The following is a 22300-nucleotide window of genomic DNA, read 5'->3' on the forward strand; positions in this document are numbered from 1 at the left end:
AGGCAGCTCATGTCTTCTCCTTCAACTACTAGGTGTCTGTCTTACAAATACCTACTCATCCTTCAAAGTTTAACTTTTGGCCGGGCGCGGTGGCTCAAGCCTGTAATCCCAGCACTTTGGGAGGCCGAGATGGGCGGATCACGAGGTCAGGAGATCGAGACCATCCTGGCGAACACGGTGAAACCCCGTCTCTACTAAAAATACAAAAAACTAGCCGGGCGCGGTGGCGGGCGCCTGTAGTCCCAGCTACTCGGGAGGCTGAGGCAGGAGAATGGCGTAAACCCGGGAGGCGGAGCTTGCAGTGAGCTGAGATCCGGCCACTGCACTCCAGCCTGGGCGACAGAGCGAGACTCCGTCTCAACAAAAAAAAAAAAAAAGTTTAACTTTTAGCAGTCACTTCTACAAGCCTTTTCCATATATTTTCTTATCTTAGGATATAATTTATCTACACCAGTGGTTCTCAAATTGTGGTCCTTACAACTACAGAAAGAGCATCACTTGGGAACCTGTCAGAAATACAAATTCTGGGTGGGGAGTTTCAGATCAGTCTGACCAACATGGAGAAACTCCATCTCTACTAAAAACACAAAATTAGCTGGGTGTGGTGGCGCATGCCTGTAATCCCAGCTACTTGGGAGGCTGAGGCAGAAGAATCACTTGAACCTGGGAGGCAGAGGTTGCAGTGAGCCAAGATCGCACCATTGGACTCCAGCCTGGGCAACAAGAGTGAAACTCCATCTCAAAAAAAAAAGAAAAAAGAAAAGAAAAGAAATACAAATTCTGGCCAGGCGTGGTAGGTCATGCCTGTACTCTCAGCACTTTGGGAGGCTGAGGCAGGCGATCACTTGAGGTCAGGAGTTTGAGACCAGCCAGGCCAACATAGTGAAACCCTGTCTCTACTAAAAATATAAAAATTAGCCAGGTGTGGTGGCGTATACCTGTAATCCCAGCTACTCGGGAGGCTGAGGCAGGAGAACTGCTTAAACCCAGGAGGCAGAGGTTGCAGGGAGCTGAGATTACACCACTGCACTCCAGCATGGGCGACAGAGCGAGACTCCATTTCAAAAAAAGAGAAAAAAAAGCAGGGCATGATGGCTCACGCCTGTAATCCCAGCACTTTGGGAGGCCGAGGAGGGTGGATCACTTGAGGTCAGAAGTTCAAGACCAGCCCAGTCAACATGGTGAAACCCCACCTCTACTAAATATACAAAAATTAGTCAGGCATGGTGACAGGCACCTGTTATCCCAGCTACTCGGAAGGCTGAGGCAGGAGAATCGCTTGAACCCAGGAGGCGGAGGTTGCAGTGAGCCGAGATCACGCCATTGCGCTCCAGCCTGGGCAACAAGACTGGAACTTCATTTCAAAAAAAAAAAAAGAAAGAAAGAAAGAAATACAAAATTCTGTGCCACATTGGATCTACTAAATCAGATTCCAGGGATAGAATCTAGGAACCTGAGTTTTAATAAGCCCTGCAAATGATTCTGATATGTGCTAAAACTGGAAAGTCAAGTTTCTCTTAGATATCTGACTTTCAGTTTCTTCACAGCAAACACTGTCTCTTCCTAGCGATTTCATTTTCTCATGAACAATATTCACTTCATTTATATCCTTATCCCCTCTAAATACTAAGCCTTTTCCGACAGTATTTATATTCTTAATCCAAACATAACAAAAAAGTATTTTTTCTTATCTTCTGAATGTTTCAAGAGATTTGGCATATTTCATCCTACTAACACTGTAACAACGGTCCTTGTTCATGGAGTGGCAGTAATAGTGAACTGTGAACTCTTTCCAAACTCACTTTTTACAATTTGTCCTTTCAGCGTTTAAGATCATCTGGTGATCTTTACATCAGATACATTGCCTTTTTCTTTCTTACTGTGATGATTTGAAATTGTCAGAATTTTTTTTCCTTTTTTTTGAGACAGAGTCCTGCTCTACAGCCCAGGCTGGAGTGCAGTAAGCAGCATGATCTCGGCTCACTGAAACTTCTGCCTCTGGGATTTAAGTGATTCTGGCGCCTCAGCCCCACGAGTAGCTGGGATTACAGGTGTGCACCACCATGCCTGGCTAATTTTTGTATTTTTAATAGAGACAGAGTTTTTCCATGTTGGTCAGGCTGGTCTTGAACTGCTGGCCTCAAGTGACCTGCCCGCCTTGGCATCCCAAGGTGCTGGGATTACAGGCATGAGCCACCGTACCTGGCTAAATTGTCCTGGCCAAAATGTCACAATGAAGAACATTTTCTGGCTTCCTTCTCAAGGTGCCACTGGTTTTTTTTTTTTTTTTTTTTTTTTTTGAGACAGAGTTTTGCTCTTGTTGCCCAGGCTGGAGTGCAATGGCGCGATCTCGGCTCACTGCAACCTCCACTTCCTGGGTTCCAGCGACTCTCCTGCCTCAGCCTCCCGAGTAGCTGGGATTACAGGGGCCCACCACCATGCCCGGCTAATTTTTGTATTTTTTAGTAGAGAGAGGGTTTTACCACATTGGCCAGGCTGGTCTTGAACTCCTGACATCAGGTCTCCGCCTGCCTCAGCCTCCCAAAGTGCTGGGATTACAGGCGTGAGCCATGCCTTTGGTTTCTGACTGGCAACTGCCTACCTTTTGCAAAGTGAGCACCCTAAAGTTTAGGGTGGCCTGTCTTAGAATGCAGAATCCTGGTGAAAATGTACCCTAGTCGACACTTTATTGAAAAATCTTTATTATGGTAAAATACACGTAACTTAAAATTTACCAATGGCATTAGTGTAATCACACTGTTGTATAACCATCACCACTACCCATCCCCAAAACTTCTGCATCATGCCAAACTGAAACTCTGTATCTATTAAATAATAACCCTCTACTCTCTTCCCCCAGCCCCTGGTAACCACCATCCTACTTTGTCTCCACAAAATTTGACTATTCTAGGTACTGCAGCATGGAAGTGGAATCATGTAATATTTGTCATCTGGTGTCTAGCTTATTTCATTTACAATGTCTTCAGGGTTCATTCATATTGTAGCACATGTCAATTTCATGCCTGAATAACAGTCTTGCGTATGTATATACCACATCTTGTTTATCCACTCATTCATGGATAAGCATTTACATTGTGTCCACCTTCATTTTATTATGTATAATCTTGCTATAAACTTGGCGCTTAAGTATCTGTTCAAGCCTCTGCTTTCAATTATTATGAATATATATCCAGAAGTAAAACTGCATAATATAAGGTAATTCTATGTTTAAATTTTTGAAGAACCACCATACTGTCTTCCACAGCAGCTGCATTGTACATTCCTATCACCAATAAACAAGGATTCCGCTTTTTGACATCCTTGCCAACACTTGTATGTACGTATGTATGTACGTACATACCGAAACACAGTCTCAATCTGTCTCCCAGGCTGGAGTGTGGTCGCACAATCTCAGCTCACTGCAACCTCCGCCTCCCAGGTTCAAGCAATTCCCGTGCCTCAGCCTCCCAAGTAGCTGGGACTACAGGGTTGCATCACCATGCCACGCTAATTTTTATATTTTTAGTAAAGATGAGGTTTCCCCATGTTGGCCAGGCTGGTCTCAAGCTCCTGACTTCAAGTGATCCGCCTGCCTTGGCCTCCCAAAGTGCCGGGATTACAAGTGTAAGCCACCACGCCTAGCCCTATTTTTTAAAATAAACATTCTAATAGGTGTTAAGTGGTATCTTACTGTGGTTGTGTGTTTCCTTAGAGAGTAGTGATGTTAAGCATCTTTTTATGTGCTTAGGGGCCATTTCTTTATCTTTGGAGAAATATCTATTTAGGTTCTTTGCTTGCTTTTTAAAAAATAGAGTTTTTTTGGTTTTGTTTTTTGCTGGGTTGAAGGAGTTCCTTATATATTGTGGGTAGCAATCGCTTGTCAGATACACAATTTGCTAATATTTCCTCCCATTCTGGAGATTACCATTTCAATCTGTTGATGCACAAACGTTTTTAATTTTGATGAAGTTCGGTTTAGTTTTGCTTTTGTTGCCTGTGCTTTTGGTGTTTTAGCCATGTAATCACTGCCTAATCTAATATCATGAAGATTTTCCTCTATGTCTTCTAAGAGTTTTATAGTTTTAAATTCTCACATTTAAGCCTTTGACCCATTTTGAGTTAAATTTTTTTTGAGAGGGACTCTTGCACTGTCACCCGGGCTAGAGTGCAATGGCGTGATCTCGGCTCACTGCAACCTCCACCTCCTGGGTTCAAGCGATTCTCCTGACTCAGCCTCCCGAGTAGCTGGGATTACAGGTGCCTGCCACCATGTCTGGCTAATTTTTTGTATTTTTAGTAGAGACACGGTTTCACTATGTTGGCCAGACTGGTCTCGAACTCCTGACCTTGTTATCTGCCCACCTTGGCCTCCCAAAGTGCTGGAATTAAAGGTGTGAGCCACCACGCCCAGCTGAGTTAAATTTTACATATCATATAAGGTAAGGCTCATACTCATTTTGTTGCATCAGGGTATCCAGTTTTCCAACATCGTTTGTTGAAAAGACTGTCCTTCCTCCATTGAGTGGTCTCTGTACCCTTGTGAAAAATCACTGGACTATATGTGAGGCCTTATATTGGGCTCTCCATTCTATCCCATTGGTCTACATGTCTTATGTCAGTATCACAGAGTTTAGATTACTGTAGCTTTGTACTAAGTTTTGAAATCACAAAGTATGAGATCTCTAACTTTGTTCTTTTTATGGTTGTTTTGGCTTTTCATTATGCCTTCAGATTCCATATGAATTTTAGGATAAGTAGTATTCTTTGACTTATAACAGTTTTATGTTTTTATGTCGTTAAATCTAGAGCCCTTGTTTTGTTATTTTTACCATTTGTGTAAACATTAATGGTAAAATGCTTTACCTTGTCCTCATATTTAATAAATATTTAATGTTATATTTTTGGGTTTTCTATGGTTTCATTATAACTTCCAAATATTTATCTACAATATATTTTGGTGTTAAGTATGGTATAGAAGCACCTTCTTGTTTTTAACGGTAAATCAGTAGTCTTGACACATTTATGAAATAATTCCCATTTTCCTCCATTGATTTAACATGCTACTTTTATCATATGTGAAATCCATGTACAAGTTTGGATCTATTTTTGTGGTCACAGTTCTATCAATTTGTGTGCTCCTATACTACTACCACAATGTTCTAATCACTGTGGTTTTAATATATTTTACATATGGGAATGGAATCTCTGACATTTTTTCAGGAACAGTGATCCAAAAGTATGTAACATAATTTTTAAGTTTTTTAAAATCTTTTTTTTTTTTCTTTTTCTGAGACGGAGTCTCGCTTGTTGCCCAGGCTTGAGTGTTGTGGCGTGATCTCGGCTCACTGCAAGCTCCGCCTCCCAGGTTCAAGCCATTCTCCTGCCTCAGCCTCCTGAGTAGCTGGAACTACAGGTGCCCACCACCACGCCCGGCTATTTTTTTGTATTTTTAGTAGAGACAGGGTTTCACCGTGTTAGCCAGGATGGTCTTGATCTCCTGACCTCACGATCTGCCCACCTTGGCCTCCCAAAGTGCTGGGATTACAGGAGTGAGCCACCACACCCAGCCAAAATCATTTTTATTGTTACATTTAACTTTTTGATTTAGTAAGAAATGTCATATATCTTTCTATCCAGCACATGTGAAATCCCTTGATTATCAAATTAAGTTTTCATATTGTTAAATGAAATTTGTAATTTTCTACATTTTGTTTTACACATTTTCTCTTTTATTTATTTTACTAGGTTTGTAAATTTGGTATTGTAAATACATTCTTTTCTTTAAATTACATATTGATGTATATGGAAGATTTTTTTGCTTTTTAGCAACTGGATACTTCACTGAAATCACGAGTTCTAATTAATTTTTTGGCTGGTTTCCTTTCCTTTACATTATTTTAAAGTGATGAAGATAGGTCTGCTTTTCAATGCTAAACATTTCATCCCATTTTCTCATCATTTTGCTTTAGAATAATGTTAAACAGTAGAGGTGACAGTAGGTGGCATCCCTATCTTGACCTGCCTTTAATTGTGTAACCATACATTAGCAACATACCATCCAAAAATGAATTTAAGAAAATGATTCTATTTTGGCATCACCAAAAATAATAAAAATACTCTGAAATTAACTTTTCAAAAGAAGTACAAAACTTATACCCTGAAAATGGAGTATAAGGGTATACTGAAAGAAATTAATGGAACAACTACTGAATAGAGAAAATATTTTCAAATCACATATTGGATAAGGTACATCCATCTTGAATATTTAAAAACAAAACTTCCTACAAACAACCAGTAATAAAAAAGATAGCTCAATTAAAAATGCTCAATGGATTTAAATCAACACTTACCTATAAAAGAAATCCCAACAGTCAATAAGCACATGAAATGATGCTCAACATTAGTCATCAGGGAAACATGAATCAAAACCATGATGACTGACCACTTCATACTCACTGAGATGACAAAAATTTTAAATCCATATGTTCTGACCATCATATAAAGAAATCGAAACTCCTGCAGACTGCTGGCAGGACTGTACAATTGTTGAACCACTTTGACAAACAGTCTGGCAGTTTAGCAGTTTCACTCTTAGGTATGTAGTCAAGGAAAATGAAAAAATACATGCATACAAAAATTTGTAGATAAGTGTTCATAGCGACACCATTTGTAACAGCCAACAAATGGAAACAACCCAAATGTCTCTCAAATGATATGGGCAAGTAAAACGTTATATCTATATTACAGAATATTATTTGGTAATAAAAAGGAATGAAGTATTGATACATGTGACGACATAAGTGAATTTCAAAAACATAATGAGTCAGTCATGGAACTCTACATATTGTATGAATCTGTTTATATGAAAAGTCCAGATAGGAAAATCTATAAAGACAGAAAGCAGATGAGTGGTTGGTGGTTGCCTAGGACTGGAAATGCTGAATAAAGGGCTGGGCAACTGATAATGGGTTGGATTTTTTTTTTGGAGAGAGGAGGTAAAATGTTTTAAAACTGATTAAGGTGATGGTGACACAACTCTGTGAATACAGAAAAAAAAACACTGAATTGCACAGTTAAAAGCCTACTTGTATAAGATGTGAATTATATCTCAATAAAGCTGTTACCAAAAACAAAAACCACCAGAACAAAAACAAGATATAATCAGGCCTGCTTGGTGCTCTTGGTCTTTGTGTCTCCTAAGTCTCTTCAAGTTTTGGACACGTTACATCCTCCCACCTCCTTATTATTTACACGATTAACTTGTTGAAGAGTCTAGGTCAGTGAATTATCTCACGTTCGTAATTTATTTTGCATGATTCCTTGTATTGCTACGTAACTTGTTTTCTGGCAGGAATACTTTATAGGTAAATCTGTGTACTGTATCTTCCATACATATGTCTAGTTCCATGTGAAAGAGTTCCCTCTGAAACAACTCAATTTCATTCTTTACCAATTTTTAATCTCACACAGTCATGCACTACATAACATTTCGGTCAACTGACCACATATAACAATGCTGGTCCCATGAGATTATAAGGGAGCTAAAAATTCCTATTGTCTAGTGATGTTGTAGCTGTTACAATGTCATACGGCAGTAAATTATTCATGTGTTTGTGACAATGCTGGTGTAAAAAAAACTACTGTGTTGCCAGTAGTATAAAAGTGTAACACATACAATTATGTATAGTACATACTACTTGATGAAGATAATAAACAACTATGTTACTGATTACGTATCTGCTACACTATACTTTTTATCATTATTTCAGATGTACTCCTTCCAGTTATTAACAAAAAAAAAAGCCCGGGCACGGTGCCTCAAGCCTGTAATCCCAGCACTTTGGGAGGCCGAGGCGGGCGGATCACGAGGTCAGGAGATCGAGACCATCCTGGCTAACACGGTGAAACTCCGTCTCTACTAAAAACTACAAAAAAAAAACTAGCCGGGTGAGGTGGCGGCGCCTGTAGTCCCAGCTACTCGGGAGGCTGAGGCAGAAGAATGGCGTGAACCCGGGTGGCGGAGCTTGCAGTGAGCTGAGATCCGGCCACAGCACTCCAGCCTGGGTGACAGAGCGAGACTCCGTCTCAAAAAAAAAAAAAAAGTTAAATGTAAAAGAGCCTCAGGCAGGTCCTTCAGCAGGTATTCCAGGGAAAAGGCATTGTTATTATAGGAGGTGATAGCTATTTGTGTGTTATTGCCCCAAAGACCTTCCAGTGGAACCAACTGTAGAGGTGGAAGACACTGATATTGATTATCCTGACCCTGTATAAGCCTAAGCTAACATGTGTCTGTGTCTTAGTTTTTAACAAAATAGTTGAGAGAGTAAAAAATAAAATATAAAATTTTTTTTTTTTTTTTTTTTTTTTTTTGAGACGGAGTCTTGCCCTGCCGCCCAGGCTGGAGTGCAGTGGCCGGGTCTCAGCTCACTGCAAGCTCCGCCTCCTGGGTTTACGCCATTCTCCTGCCTCAGCCTCCCAAGCAGCTGGGACTACAGGCGCCCGCCATGTCGCCCGGCTAGTTTTTTGTATTTTTTAGTAGAGACGGGGTTTCACCATGTTAGCCAGGATGGTCTCGATCTCCTGACCTCGTGATCCGCCCGTCTCGGCCTCCCAAAGTGCTGGGATTACAGGCTTGAGCCACCGCGCCCGGCCAAATATAAAATTTTTAAATAGAAAAAAACATATAGGATAGAATGAAAATATTTTTGTACACCTGTACAATGTGTTTGTGTTTTAAACAAAGTGTTATTAATATTACGAAGTCAAAAAGTTAAAAAAACTAGAATGTTTATAAAGTAAAAAGATTACAGTAAGCTAAGCTTAATTCGTTAGTGAAAAAATTTTTTTTTCTAAATTTAGTGTAGTCTAAGGGCATACTGTTTATAAAATTTACTGTAGCGTGCATGTCTTAGAATTTCATTTACTCACTACTCACTCACTCACTCACTCGCCCAGAGCAACTTCCAGTCCTGAAAGCTCCATTCATGGTAAGTGCTCTATTCAGGTGTACCTGCCCCTTTTTTTTTTTGAGACAGTCTCACTGTGGCCCAGGATGGAGTGCAGTGGTGCGATCTTGGCTCACTACAATCTCTGCCTCCCGGGTTAAAGCAATTCTCTTGCCTCAGCCTCCCGAATAGCTGAGATTACAGAAGCCCGCCACCATGTCCAGCTAATTTTTGTATTTTTAGTAAAAACGGGGTTTCACCATGTTAGCCAAGGTAGTCTCGAACTCCTGACCTCAGGTAATCACCTGCCTCAGCCTCCCAAAGTGCTGGGATTACAGGCATGAGCCACGAGCCTGGCCCAGGTGTACCCTTTTTAATCTGTTATATTGTATCTTTACTGTACATTTTATATGTTTAGATACACAAATACTTCACATTGTGTTACAACTGCCTAAGATATTCAGCATAGTAGATGCTGTACAGGATCATAGCCTAGGAACAACAGGCTACATAATATAGCCTAGGCTGGTAGTAGGCTATATTACCTAGGGTTTTGTGAATACCCTACAATGTTTACACAAAAAGTCACCTAACCATACATTTCTCAGAATGTGGTCCCATTATTAAGCAATGCATGACTGTACTGTTGAATTCAGTTTGCTATTATTTTGTTGAAGATTTTTGCATCTATATTTATCAAGGTATTAGTCAGTAGTTTTTTTACTGTGTCTTTGTCTAGCTTTGGTATCAGGGTAATGCAGGCCCCAAAGAGTAAGTCTGGAAGTGTTACTTCCCTTTCCATTTTTTCAAAGAATATGAGGAGGATGGGTGTTAATTCTTCAAATGTTTGGTAGAATTCTAAAGTGAAGCTCTCTGGCTTTTCATTGTTGGCTTTGTTTTTTTTTTTTTTTTTTAAGTGATTGAATCTCCTTATCGTTGGCCTTTTCAGATTTTCTATTTCATCATGATTCAGTCTTGGAAAGCTGTGTTTTTATAGGAACTTATTCATTTATTCTATGTGATGCAATCTGTTGGCATGTAATTGTTGATAATATTGTCTTATAATCCTTTTTATTTCTGTGGTATTGCTTGCAAGATCCCTTCTTTCCTTTCTAATTTGAGTTATTCCTGTCTTCTCTTTTCTTCTCCCTTCATCTAGCTAGTGGTTTGTCAATTTTGTTGATACTTTCAAGGAACCAAATCAGCCAGGCTGTTGATTTTGATTTTGATCTCTCTTCCTTTTCAATGTAAGTATCTACAGCTGCAAACTTCCCTCTTAACACTGCATCCTATAAATTTTGTTATGATTTTTTTTTGTTTTAAGGTATTTGCCAATTTTCCTTGGGATTTCTTCTTTGACCCAATGGTTGCTGTAGAGTGAGTTTTTAAATTTTCACATATTTGTGGATTTTATAGTTATCCTTCCTTGGTTTGAGGTTTCACTTCATTGTGATCAGAAATTTTGTAACGATGTTAGTCTTTGGAAATTTATTAAGACTTGTTTTGTGGCCAAACACATAGTTTATCTGGAGGATGTTCCATGTACACTTGAGAACAATGTATCATATGCTGTTGTTGGGTGGAGTGTTCTGTATATGTCTGACAGATCGAGTTAATTTATTATGTTGCTCAAGTCCTCCATTTCCTTACTTATATTCTGTCTGGTTATTCTACCTATTTCTGCAATTCTACCTATTTCTGAAAGTAGGGTATTGAAGTTCCTAGTATTATTATGCTACTATTTCTTCAATTCTATCAATGTTTGCTTCACATTATTTTAGAAGTCTGATGTTTTAGGGCATAAATATTTCTCATTTATATCTTCTTGGTGAATTTACCTTTTTATCATTTATATAGTGTCCTTGTCTCTTGTAAGAGTTTTTGACATAAAGTATATTTTGTCTTATATTAGTATTACTACTACTATTCTCTTCTGGTGACCACTGACAAGGATTGCCTTTTTCCATCCTTTGATTTTCAGCCTACACGTGTCTTTAGATCTAAAATGAGTCCCTTGTAGACAGCATACAGTTGGGTGCTGGCTGTTTAAATCCAATCAGCCACTCTAATTAGTTTTTTAATTTCATCCATTTACATTTAAAGTAATTACTGATAAAGGAAGGACATACTTTTTTTTTTTGAGACAAAGTTTCACTCGTTGCCCATGCTGGAGCACAATGGGGTGATCTCAGCTCACTGCAACCTCTGCATCCTGGGTTCAAGCAATTCTCCTGCCTCAGCCTCCGGAGTAGCTGGGATTACAGGTGACTGCCACCATGCCCGGCTAATTTTTGTATTTTTAATAGAGATGGGGTTTCACTATGTTGACCAGGCTGGTCTTGAACTTCTGACCTCAGGTGATCCACCCGCCTCAGCCTCCGAAAGTGCTGGGATTACAGGCATGAGGCACCGCGCCAGGCCAGGAAGGACATACTATTACCATTTTGTTAATTTTTTCTGTATGTCTTGCAGCTTTTTTGTCCCTCCTTTCCTCTCTTACTGCCTTTTGGTTTCAGTGATTTTTGTGTGTGTTACACGTTTAGATTCCCGTTTCATTTCCTTCTGTGTATATTCTATAAGTATTTTCTTTGCAATCAATTATATAAAACATCTTAAAGTTATAACTATCTTACATCAATAATGTCCACTGAATACACCAACTGCACCATTATGGCTCCACATTCCCACTTCATGTTACTGATGTCACAAATTCTTTTTTTTTTGAGACGGAGTCTCACTCTGTTGCCCAGGCTAGAGTGCAATGGCACAAAATCAGCTCACTGCAACCTCCGCCTCCCAGGTTCAAGCAATTCTCCTGCTTCAGCCTCCCAAGTAGCTGGGATTACAGGCACGTACGACCATGCCTGGCTAATTTTTGTACTTTAGTGGAGATGGGCTTTCACCATGTTAGCCAGGCTGGTCTCAAACTCCTGACCTTGGGTGATCCACCTACCTTAGCCTCCCAAAGTGCTGGGATTACAGGCGTCAGCCACTGCACCAGGCCACAAATTGTATCTTTATATGTTGTATTACCCCCAGCATAGACTTAGTTTTTTTTTTTAAATACTTGTCTTTTACATTCTATGCAATAATTAAAAAGCAACTTATATATCAAGATTACAACAATATAGGCTACTTACTGTATTTGTCCATTTATTTGCCTTTAACACAGAATATTACACTTTTATATGGTTTCATGTTGCTGTGTAGTGTGCTTTCATTTCAATCTGAAGGACTCTCTTTAGTATTTTTTATAGGGCAGGTGTAATGGTTACTGAACTCCTTCAACTATTGTTTATCTGAGAAAGTCTTAAGGACAGTTTAGCTGGATATAGTACTCTTGGGTAACAGGGTTTTTTTTTGTTTTTTTGTTTTTATTTTACATTTTGCAGAATGTACCATCCCACTGCCTGTTGGCCTGCAAGGTTTCTGCTGAGAAATCTGCTGAAATTCTTATAGAACTCCCTTCAACGAGACCAGCTTGCTTTTCTCTTGTCAATTTCAAGGTTCTCTTTGTATTTTACTTTTGAGAACTTGATTATAATGTATCTTAGAGTTGGGTGTCTTTGGAATTGTCCTCTGTGGAGTTCCTTGAGCTTCCTGAATTTGTATGCCCAATCCTTTCCTCAAAAAAGGGCAAGTTTGGGACGTTTTCAGCCATTATTTCTACAAATAAGCTCTCTCCCCCTTCTTTTCTCTTCTCATTCCAAGACTTACATTATGCATATACTGGTTCACTTGATGATCTCCCATAAGTCCCTTAGAGTGTCACTACCTTTCTTCATTTTTTTCTTTGCTCCTCTGACATAATTTTATTATTTTGTTAGAACTTTTTGTAGACACAGGGTCTCATTATGTTGACCAGGCTGGTCTTGAACACCTGGCTTCAAGTGACCCTCCTGCTTTGGCTTCCCAAAGCACTGAAATTACAGGTGTAAGCCACTGTGCCCAGCCTCTGACTTAATTTTAGATTATCTGTCTTCAAATGTGTTGACGTCTTCTGCGTAATCAAGTCTGCTGTTGACTTTTATAGTTCAGACATTGTATTCTTCAGCTCCAGAATTTATTTGGTTCTTTCTTATAATTTGTATCTTCTAGTTTACACTGTCACTTTGTTCTTGCATCATTTTCCTGACTTTGCTTAGTTTTTTGTGTTCTCTTAAGTTTTTAAATTATCTGTCACAGTTTTTAAGTCACCTGTCACAAAGTTCAGAGACCTGCATTTCTTTAGGGTGAGTTTCTGAAGCTTTGTTTTCTTCTTTGATTTGATCAATGTCCCTGCTCCTTTGTATGCCTTCTGATCCTTTTGTAATGGGTATTTGGGCATTTGAAAAAACAGAAAACAAATACCTTTCTGAGTCTTTACAACTGGCTTCATACAGGGAAACACTTTCATGAATCAGCCCAGTTAGAGGTTTTAGGACCACCCAAATTTTTCTGAGACATGTGTCTTCTCTGGGCTCCTATGTGTGTTTTTGACAGTCTTAATTTCCCTAACAACTTATTGCTGTTTCCTCACAGAAACCCATTAATCTCTGTGTCCTTCAGACGTCTCCCAGCAGAAGTGCAGATCTCTGCAGCTCTTATTCGCTGCAGCAATCACTTCTGTTTCCTGCAGCTTCCAAACTATGTATGCTACTGTTGCAGGAAGGCAGGGACCCTGAACCGAGGGACTGGCTGAAGCCATGGCAGAACATAAAGCCATGGTGAAGATTTCATAGATATTTATTAGTTCCCCAAATTAATACTTTTATAATTTCTTATGGCTGTCGTTACTGTAATCTCTGAACATAAATTGTGAAGATTTCACAATTGTGAAGTGACACCTATCACTTCCCCAGTCAATACCCTTGTGATTTCCTATGCCTGTCTTTAATCTCTTAATCCCATCATTTCTTTTGTAAGCTGAGGAGGATGTATGTTGCCTCAAGACCCTGTGATGATTGTGCTAACTGCACAAATTGTTTGTAGAGCATGTGTGTTTGAACAATATGAAATCTGGGCACCTTGAAAAAAGAAAAGGATAACAGCAATGTTCAGGGAACAAGGGAGATAACCTTCAACTCTGACTGCCAGGGAGCCGGGCAGAACAGAGCCATATTTCTCTTCTTTCAAAAGCAAATAGAGAAATATCGCTGAAGTCTTTTTCTCAATCAGGAACATCCCTGAGAAAGAGAATGGCCCCTGAGGGTAGGCCTCTGAAATGGCCACTTTGGGGGCAGCTGTCTTTTATGGTCGAAGACGAAGGGATGAAATAAGCCCTGGTCTCCTGTAGTGCTCCCACGCTTATAAGGATGAGGAAATTCCCACCTAATAAATTTTGCTCAGACCAGTTGTCTGCTCTCAAACCCTGTCTCCTGATAAGATGTTATCAATGACAATGCGTGCCCGAAACTTCATTAGCAATTTTAATTTCGCCCCGTCCTGTGGTCCTGTGATCTAGCCCTGCCTCCATTTGCTTCATGAGATTTTATTACCTTGTGAAGCATGTGATCTCTGTGACCCACACCCTTATTCGTGTACTCCCTCCCCTTTTGAAAATCGCTGATAAAAACTTGCTGGTTTTACAGCTCAGGGAGCATCATGGAACCTGCCGACATGTGATGTCTTCCCTGGACACCCAGCTTTAAAATCTCTTTTGTACTCTTTCCCTTTATTTCGTCAGACCAGCTGATGCTTAGGGAAACAGAAAAGAACCCACGTTGAATATCGGGGATGGGGGTTTCTCCGATACGCTACCATTCCCTTCAGCACTCTGAGTGAGATGAGATGCAAACCAGTCCTGTGGGCAGACTTTGGATAAGAAAAAATATTGAACACGCAGTCCGTTATTTCGTTTTTGTCCCAAGGGAGAAGGCAGGGGACAGGAAATTTCCTCCTGGTTGCACTGCACTATACTGGGAGGGGAACACACATGCAAAATGCCACGAACTTTTCCAATCCTTCTGAAGGAGTCCCTTCTTTTTAATGTTTTAGCCTGAGTGCTGCAGCTTCTCAATTGGTCTCTATAATTCTCACTAACATGTCCTTGTCATTATATTGAAATTAACTGGTGTTTCCATGGAGGAATAAGGGCCTGAAACTACCTACTCCAACATGTTGATGATAGTCCTATAGCCAAATTTTACAATCATTAGTCGTAATACATAGTACCTTCCACCTCAGGTTGTACTGAATTTTTCTATCTCAATTTCTTTGATAATAGTCCACCCTTATGTTACTGAATTACACAAGAAAATCAGTCTTATAAGGTATACCCAGTATATCAGATTTACTCCTCAATGGCTTTAGTTGTTTTTAAATATTAAATCCATCCTTAAACAAGTTATAACTGTGATCAAATATACAAAAAAAACCCTGTCAGAAGTTTCCAAAGGTAATTTCTGAAGAGATCACTTTGCTAAAATATTTTGAGTTATACTAGTATTCTTAGAATAAATATAATGCCTGCCCAAGTGGTTAACAGAGTCCTATACCAAAAAAAAAAAAAAGATTTTAAGGTTACATTATTTAAAATCACAAATTTTACATCTTCCTAAAGAGATGTGAATACCTGCTCATGATGCCCACATGTATTTAATTAGTTAATCTGGTACTACTTACTCTTCTATTATTATATTTAAAAACTTATTTATACACCTTAAAATTGTTCTACCCTTATGAATACACAGTAATTAAGTTGAAAACAATATTTTAACTGAAATGATCTAGGTTCAACAGAAACTGTAAATACTGAACATGTCAATAGACAACTTTTTATTTAGAGATGTTAAAATGAATCCTGAGAAATACGTGTGCTAAATGTTATTCTCTTATGTTATTAAACTAATATAAAAACACAGTGTTACATGATCCTGATTCCATTATTTTTCTTCAGACAGGGTCTCACTCTGTTGCCCAGGCTGGAGTACAGTGGTACAATCACAGCTCACTGCAGCTTTGACCTCCCCAGGTTCAGGTGATCCTCCCACCTCAGCCTCCGAGGGAACTGGGGTTACAGGTGTGTGCCACCGTGCCTGGTTAACTTTTGTATTTTTTGTAGATATGGGGTACTGCCATGTTGCCAAAGCTGATCTCAAACTCCTAGGCTCAAGCTATCCTCCCACTTCAACCTCCCAAAGTGCAAGGATTACAGGTATGAGACACCGTGCCCAGCCCTCATCTAGTTCTAACAAATAAAATTTCTCTGCAGAACTTTAATACTGCAGGCCTTCCTAATTAGCAGTTACTTCTAAAATAAGGCTAGATTTAGGGAAATAATTGATGTAGGTACTAAGAGACAGAATCCTAAACAAAGGTATATTTGTGTCCTATTGCTGCCATAACAAATACCACAAACTTAACATTTAAACAACACAAATTCATTATTTTACACTTCTGTAGGTTCAGAAGTCTAATATGGGTCTCAGCCAGCCAAAGTCAATGTATATTCAGAGCTGTGTTCCTTTCTGGAGGCTAAAGGAGGATCCATTTTCTTGCTTATTCAAGTTGCATGCAGAATCCAGTTTGCTGCAGTTAGAGCACTGAGATTTGTATGTCCTTTGTGACTGTTAGCAGAGGGCAATTCCCAGCTTCTAGAAGCTATCTGATGGCCGGGCATGGTGGCTCACACCAGTAATCCCAAGACTTTGGGAGGCCGAGGTGGGCAGATCACAAGGTCAAGAGTTTGAGACTATCCTGGCTGACACAGTCAAAACCCGTCTCTACTAGAAATACAAAAATTAGCTGGGCGTGGTGGCGCACACCTATAGTCCCAGCTACTTGGGAGACTGAGGCAGGAGAATGGCGTAAACTCAGGAGGCAGAGGTTGCAGTGAGCCAACATGGCACCACTGCACCACAGCCTGGCGACAGAGCAAAACTCTGTCTCAAAAAAAAAAAAAAAAAAGATTATCTGAATTCCATGTCTCATGGCCCTCTTTCTCCATCTTCAAAAGCCAGCAAGAGTGGGGTGAGTCTCTGACCTACTCTTCTGAATCCTTCTGGTTTAAAGTTTATGTGATTACCAGGACCACCCACATAATCCTGGATAATCTCCCTATTTTAAGGTCAGCTGATTAGCAACTTTAATTCCCTTTTGCCATGTGCTATGGTTTGAACGTTTGTTTCCTCCAAAAGTCATGTTGAAACTTAATTCCCAATATGACAGTATTGATAAGTGGGGCCTTTAAGAAGTGACTGGGTCCGGGCACAGCGGCCCACATCTGTAATGACAACACTTTGGGAGGCCAAGGCAGGAGGAATGCTTGAAGCTAGGAGTTCAAGATCATCCTGTGCAACGAAGCGAGGTCTGATCTCTACACAAATTTTTTAAAAATTAGCTGGGCAGGCCGGGCATGGTGGCTCAAGCCTGTAATCCCAGCACTTGGGGAGGCTGAGACGGGCAGATCACGAGGTCAGGAGATTGAGACCATCCTGGCTAACACAGTGAAACCCCGTCTCTACTAAAAAATACAAAAAAACTAGCCACGCAAGGTGGCAGGCATCTGTAGTCCCAGCTACTCGGGAGGCTGAGGCAGGAGAATGGCGTAAACCCGGGAGGTGGAGCTTGCAATGAGCTGAGATCGCGCCACTGCACTCCAGCTTGGGTGACAGAGCGAGACTCCGTCTCAAAAAAAAAAAAAAAATTAGCTGGGCAAAGTGGTATATACCTGTAGTCCCTATTCAAAGGGATGAGGCAGAAAGACTGCTTGAGGCTAGGAGTTTGCAGGCTGCAGTAAGCAATGACTGGGCCACTGCACTCCAGCCTAGGTGACACGAGGAGACCCCATCTCTAAAATAAAAGTTTTTAAAAAAGAGGAGACTGGGTTATGAGGGATGCCCTCATGAAAGGATTAATTCATCCAAGGGTTAATGGATTAATGGATTATCATGGGAAGTGGACCGGTGGCTTTATAAAAGGGAGAGAGACTTTAGCTAGCACACTCAGCCCCCTAGCCATGTGATACCCTGCATCACCTCTGGACTCTGCAGGAGACCAGGAAGAAAGGCCTCATCAGAGGCAGCCCCTCAAATCTGTTTGTTGGTTTTTTTCTTTTGAAATAGTCTTGCTCTGTTGCCCAGGATGGACTGCAGTGGTGCAACATCGGCTCACTGCAACCTCCACCTCCCAGATTCAAGCGTTTCTCCTGCCTCAGCCTCCCAAGTAGCTGAGATTACAGGCACGTGCCATGATGCCCACCTATTTTTTGTATTTTTAGTAGAGACAGGGTTGCCCGTTGCACCATGTTGCCCAGGCTGGTCTCAAACTCCTGACCTCAGGTGATCTGCCTGCCCACCTTGAACTCCTAAAAGTGCTGGGATTACAGGCGTGAGCTACTGTGCCTGGCCCTGGCTTTTCCCTTTTTTAATCTTCATATACTCTGAGTCACATATTTCAAATTAAAAAACAAACCTTTACACACTTCTCCTGAATATCATTTCTCTGGGAAGCAAATTTGAGTTGTGGTTTTTTACCATCCATTCCAGATTCTTCATGTTTCACTTTGCTAAGATGATGATCCGAAATCCAGTCCATGAAGACAGTTAAAAGTTCATAAACTTGCCCATTAAGTGGTACCTGTATGTCAAAAATTAAATCATTTATTTCAGTTCACAACTTCGTAAAACTTCAAAGACAAGCTTTAAATGTGGTAAATAATTAAAGAATAATTTGACTAAAGTAATTCACTAAAATGTGTTAAGGACAGAGCTTCTCCAAACGAACAAAAGAAATTCCAAATCAAAGTTTCCCAACTTGTCTGGCGCTGTGGCTCAAGCCTGCAATCTCAGCACTTTGGGAGGCTGAGGTGGGTGGATCACCTGAAGTTCCCTAGAAGTTCGAGACCATCCTGGCCAACATGGCGAAACCTGTCTTTACTAAAAATACAAAAATTATCTGGGCATGGTGGCGCATGCCTGTAATCCCAGTTACTTGGAAGGCTGAGGCAGGAGAATCACTTGCATCTAGGAGGTGGAGGTTGCAGTGAGCCGAGATTGCACCACTGCACACCGGTCTGGGAAAAAGAGCAAGACTCCATCTCAAAAAAGAAAAAACAACAACAACAAAAAACAAACAAACAAAAAAAACACCAAAAACCTCCCTATCTAATATTAAAAACATGTTAAATGATGACTGAGAAAAGGCAAGAAAAGTCATCATAATTAGGAAGTTGAAATAACTTGTACCTTATTACTACAAGAAAACTTTTCATAAAAATTATTTATCCAAGTTTGGTAAGATGGAAAAAAAGTAAAATTAGCCTTAACTCAAGAGCATGAACCACCAAAATTAAAAGACTAAAAAAAATTAAAGGTTTCCAGAGCTAAAGAATTTCCACTATGAAACTTCCTATCTTTTTCTTCTCACAAAAGTTGTTACTTTGTCTTTCCAGTATATCATTCAATACACATATGAACTTTTTTTCCCCTAGAAATCTTGTCCTCCGAGAGCCTACCAAAACGAAAAGTAAAATAACAAAGTAATTTATAAATTTAATTAGACTAATTTTAAGTATTATTACAAAACACATTTCTAATTTAATTCAATTTTTTAAAAATAAGATACCACTACACATATCCACCTTAAGCAGGGAACTATGTTAAATTTATTATTTTTTTTAATCTGCAGGCCGGGCATGGTGGCTCACACCTATAATCCCAGCACTTTAGGAGGCAGAGGCAGGTGGATCACCTGAGGTCAGGAGATCGAGACCAGCCTAGCCAACATGATGAAACCCTGTCTCTACTTAAAATACAAAACATAGCCAGGCGTGGTGGTGGGCGCCTGTAATCCCATTTCTTCAGGAGGCTTGAACCCAGAAGGCAGAGGTTGCAGTGAGCCAAGGTTGCGCCACTGCACTCCAGCCTGGGTGACAGAGTGAGACCCCCATCTCAAAAAAAAATAAAATTAAAAATATTAATAAATTAAAAAATAAAAAAAAAATTCAAAGACAGAGAAATATAAAAGCAAACTAATAAAAAGGCAACATTAAGTCAATGGCAATCCACAAAATCAGAATGAATAAAGACAAAATGATAAATAGTAGCATTACTGCATTATTCTGAAGAGCAATTTTTCACTTTCTCAATTTTTTTCAAATAGAAACTAACTCCCTTTAGATGAAAACTTCAATTATCTTCAGTCCGTGAATATAAAATCTGTACCTTTTAAATTTACTCCAATTTTCTCAATTTATAAAGAACTAGAAAATTTATCAAAATATCTAAATGATCAAAGCCCATAATAATAAGATACTACTACACACCCACTGGAAGGGTCAAAATGAACAAAACTGAAAACACCAAATGTTGACAAGGTTGTGGAGCAACCAAAACTTGGATACACTGTTAATGGGAGTATAAAACAGTACAACCAATTTGGAAAACTGTCAGTTTCTTAAAAACATACATCTACCTTTATCTACCTTATGACCCAGAGATTATAGTCCTGGTATATATCCAAAACAAATGAAAACATATATCCATAAAAACCCTGTACATATCAATATTTGTAGCAGCTTTATTTATTACAGACAAAAACTAGAAAAAGCCCAGGTGTCTATCAACAGGAGAATGAAGGAACAAACTCTGATATATTAATACAATGAAAAACTACTGAGCAATAGTAGGGAACAAACTACTGATACACTCATAATTATGCTGAGAAAAGCCTTACACAAACAAGTACACACAATACAATTCCACCGATCAAATGTCTCACATAGGCAAAACTAATTTCTGCAAAACTTCTGGCAGAAAAGAATGACCAGGAAAGGGCATTAGAGAATTTCCTAGGATAGTGGAAAGTTCTATATTCTAGGACAGTGGAAATATTCTACATCTGGTTGTAGGCAACATGAAATATTTATCAAAATTAATCAAACTTTATGCTACAGGATTTGTGCATTATGTTACCATATGTAATTTATATCTCAAATTTTACAAATTCTTAGGAAAAAAAGATACACGGAAATCCATTCAGGGATGGGTTGCAGTCTTGACTGAAAAATAGCAAATGCTTGTGGAGTGTCAAAACACACTAAGCAATAAAGCCATGAATTAAGTGTCGATACTGTACTTGAAACACTGTCGAAATAAAATAGTTTTGTTTTTGCAAATGAAAGTATATTTTAAATATTCTCGAGACATTTCCCTATTAAAAAAGTATTATGGTGAATCCTTTCCACAGCAAACATTCCAAAAAGAATATTTGCTAAATCAAAGAGAAAAGATTAAAGCACAAGAGAAATCTTCCTGGCTTTCCATTGGAGAAATTTCAATCATATCATACCTTGTAAGTTTTTGAAACTGGTGCTTTTTCTTGTTTTAAACTTTTCATTTCATGAACAGCATGGGAACTTCCTTTCAATCTCTGTATTGTCATAAACTCATACTTCCTCTGCAACAGTACATATGCATGAATTAAAGGACAATTGTATCAAAATGAGTAAACTCAAAGGCAATCATCCAAAAATATACTTGTGTCTGTAGAGAACAGGCAACTTACCTGTAAATTATCTAAACGAGCTTGAACTCTTTTCGCCTGAATGTCCATCTTCCTGTTTTCTTCACTTGCTTCATTCAACTAAAGGGTAGAAAAAGTTAGATATTTCAATATAAACCTTCAACTGGTTTCATACTAATGGTTTCTCAATCTACTATCTAATCTGGTCTATATTAGTAACCAACATAACAAAACAAAGACAGCATTCATGATTAACTTAGATCACAACTGAAGTTGCCATTTTTCCCTAAAATATTAATGATTTGTAAGATAATCTACTTCATCTTATGAAGAATGTACAAGATTCCAGATGTCTTAAAAGCATATACATATATTTTAGTGGAAAATGCTTTTATTAATAAGTAAATTGTTGTTAGAACTATAACATATATACAGAAAAGTATAAAATCCTAAGTATGCAGTACAATGAGCTATAACTGGGATTGCATTACTGGGATTATGTGTGTGTGTGTGTATGTATATACTGACATGTATATGTATGGAAGAACTGACATATTTACAATATTGAGTCTTCCTACACATGAACATATCTTTAATTTATTTAGGTTTTATTTTCTTTTAATAATGTTTTGTAGTTTTCAGTAGCGATGTCTTGCACATCTCTCTTTAGATTTATTTCTGGGTATCCAACTGCTTTTTTATGATATTACTTATGGTATCTTACAATAAAATTTATGATATATATACACCGTGAATGGAATACTATGTGGCCATAGTAAAGAATGAAATCATGTCTTTTGCAGCAACATGGATGGAGCTGGAGGTCACTAATCCTAAGTGAAATAACTTAGAAACAGAAAATTAAATACTGTATGTTCTCACTTATAAGTCAAAGATAAACAACAGGTACA

The 22300-nt window shown here is 39.0% G+C and overlaps 1 protein-coding gene across 8 annotated transcripts in view; it reads right to left on the reverse strand.

The window, feature by feature from the left end:
• The window catches only part of CCDC138 (coiled-coil domain containing 138), a 97021-nt gene that overhangs the window by 52296 nt on the left and 22425 nt on the right, over positions 1-22300 (reverse strand). For all 8 annotated transcript variants that reach the window (XM_033175519.1, XM_033175516.1, XM_033175514.1 and 5 more), the window contains 3 exons: positions 21432-21509; positions 21216-21323; positions 18339-18503 (listed from right to left, as the gene is read on the reverse strand). In XM_033175519.1, coding sequence (XP_033031410.1) covers positions 18339-18503; positions 21216-21323; positions 21432-21509 — 351 coding nt within the window. The remainder of the gene's footprint in view (positions 1-18338; positions 18504-21215; positions 21324-21431; positions 21510-22300) is intronic.

This window comes from Trachypithecus francoisi, unplaced genomic scaffold (assembly GCF_009764315.1).
Source record: "Trachypithecus francoisi isolate TF-2019V2 unplaced genomic scaffold, Tfra_2.0 Lachesis_group17, whole genome shotgun sequence".
Classification (NCBI taxonomy): Eukaryota; Metazoa; Chordata; class Mammalia; order Primates; family Cercopithecidae; genus Trachypithecus; species Trachypithecus francoisi.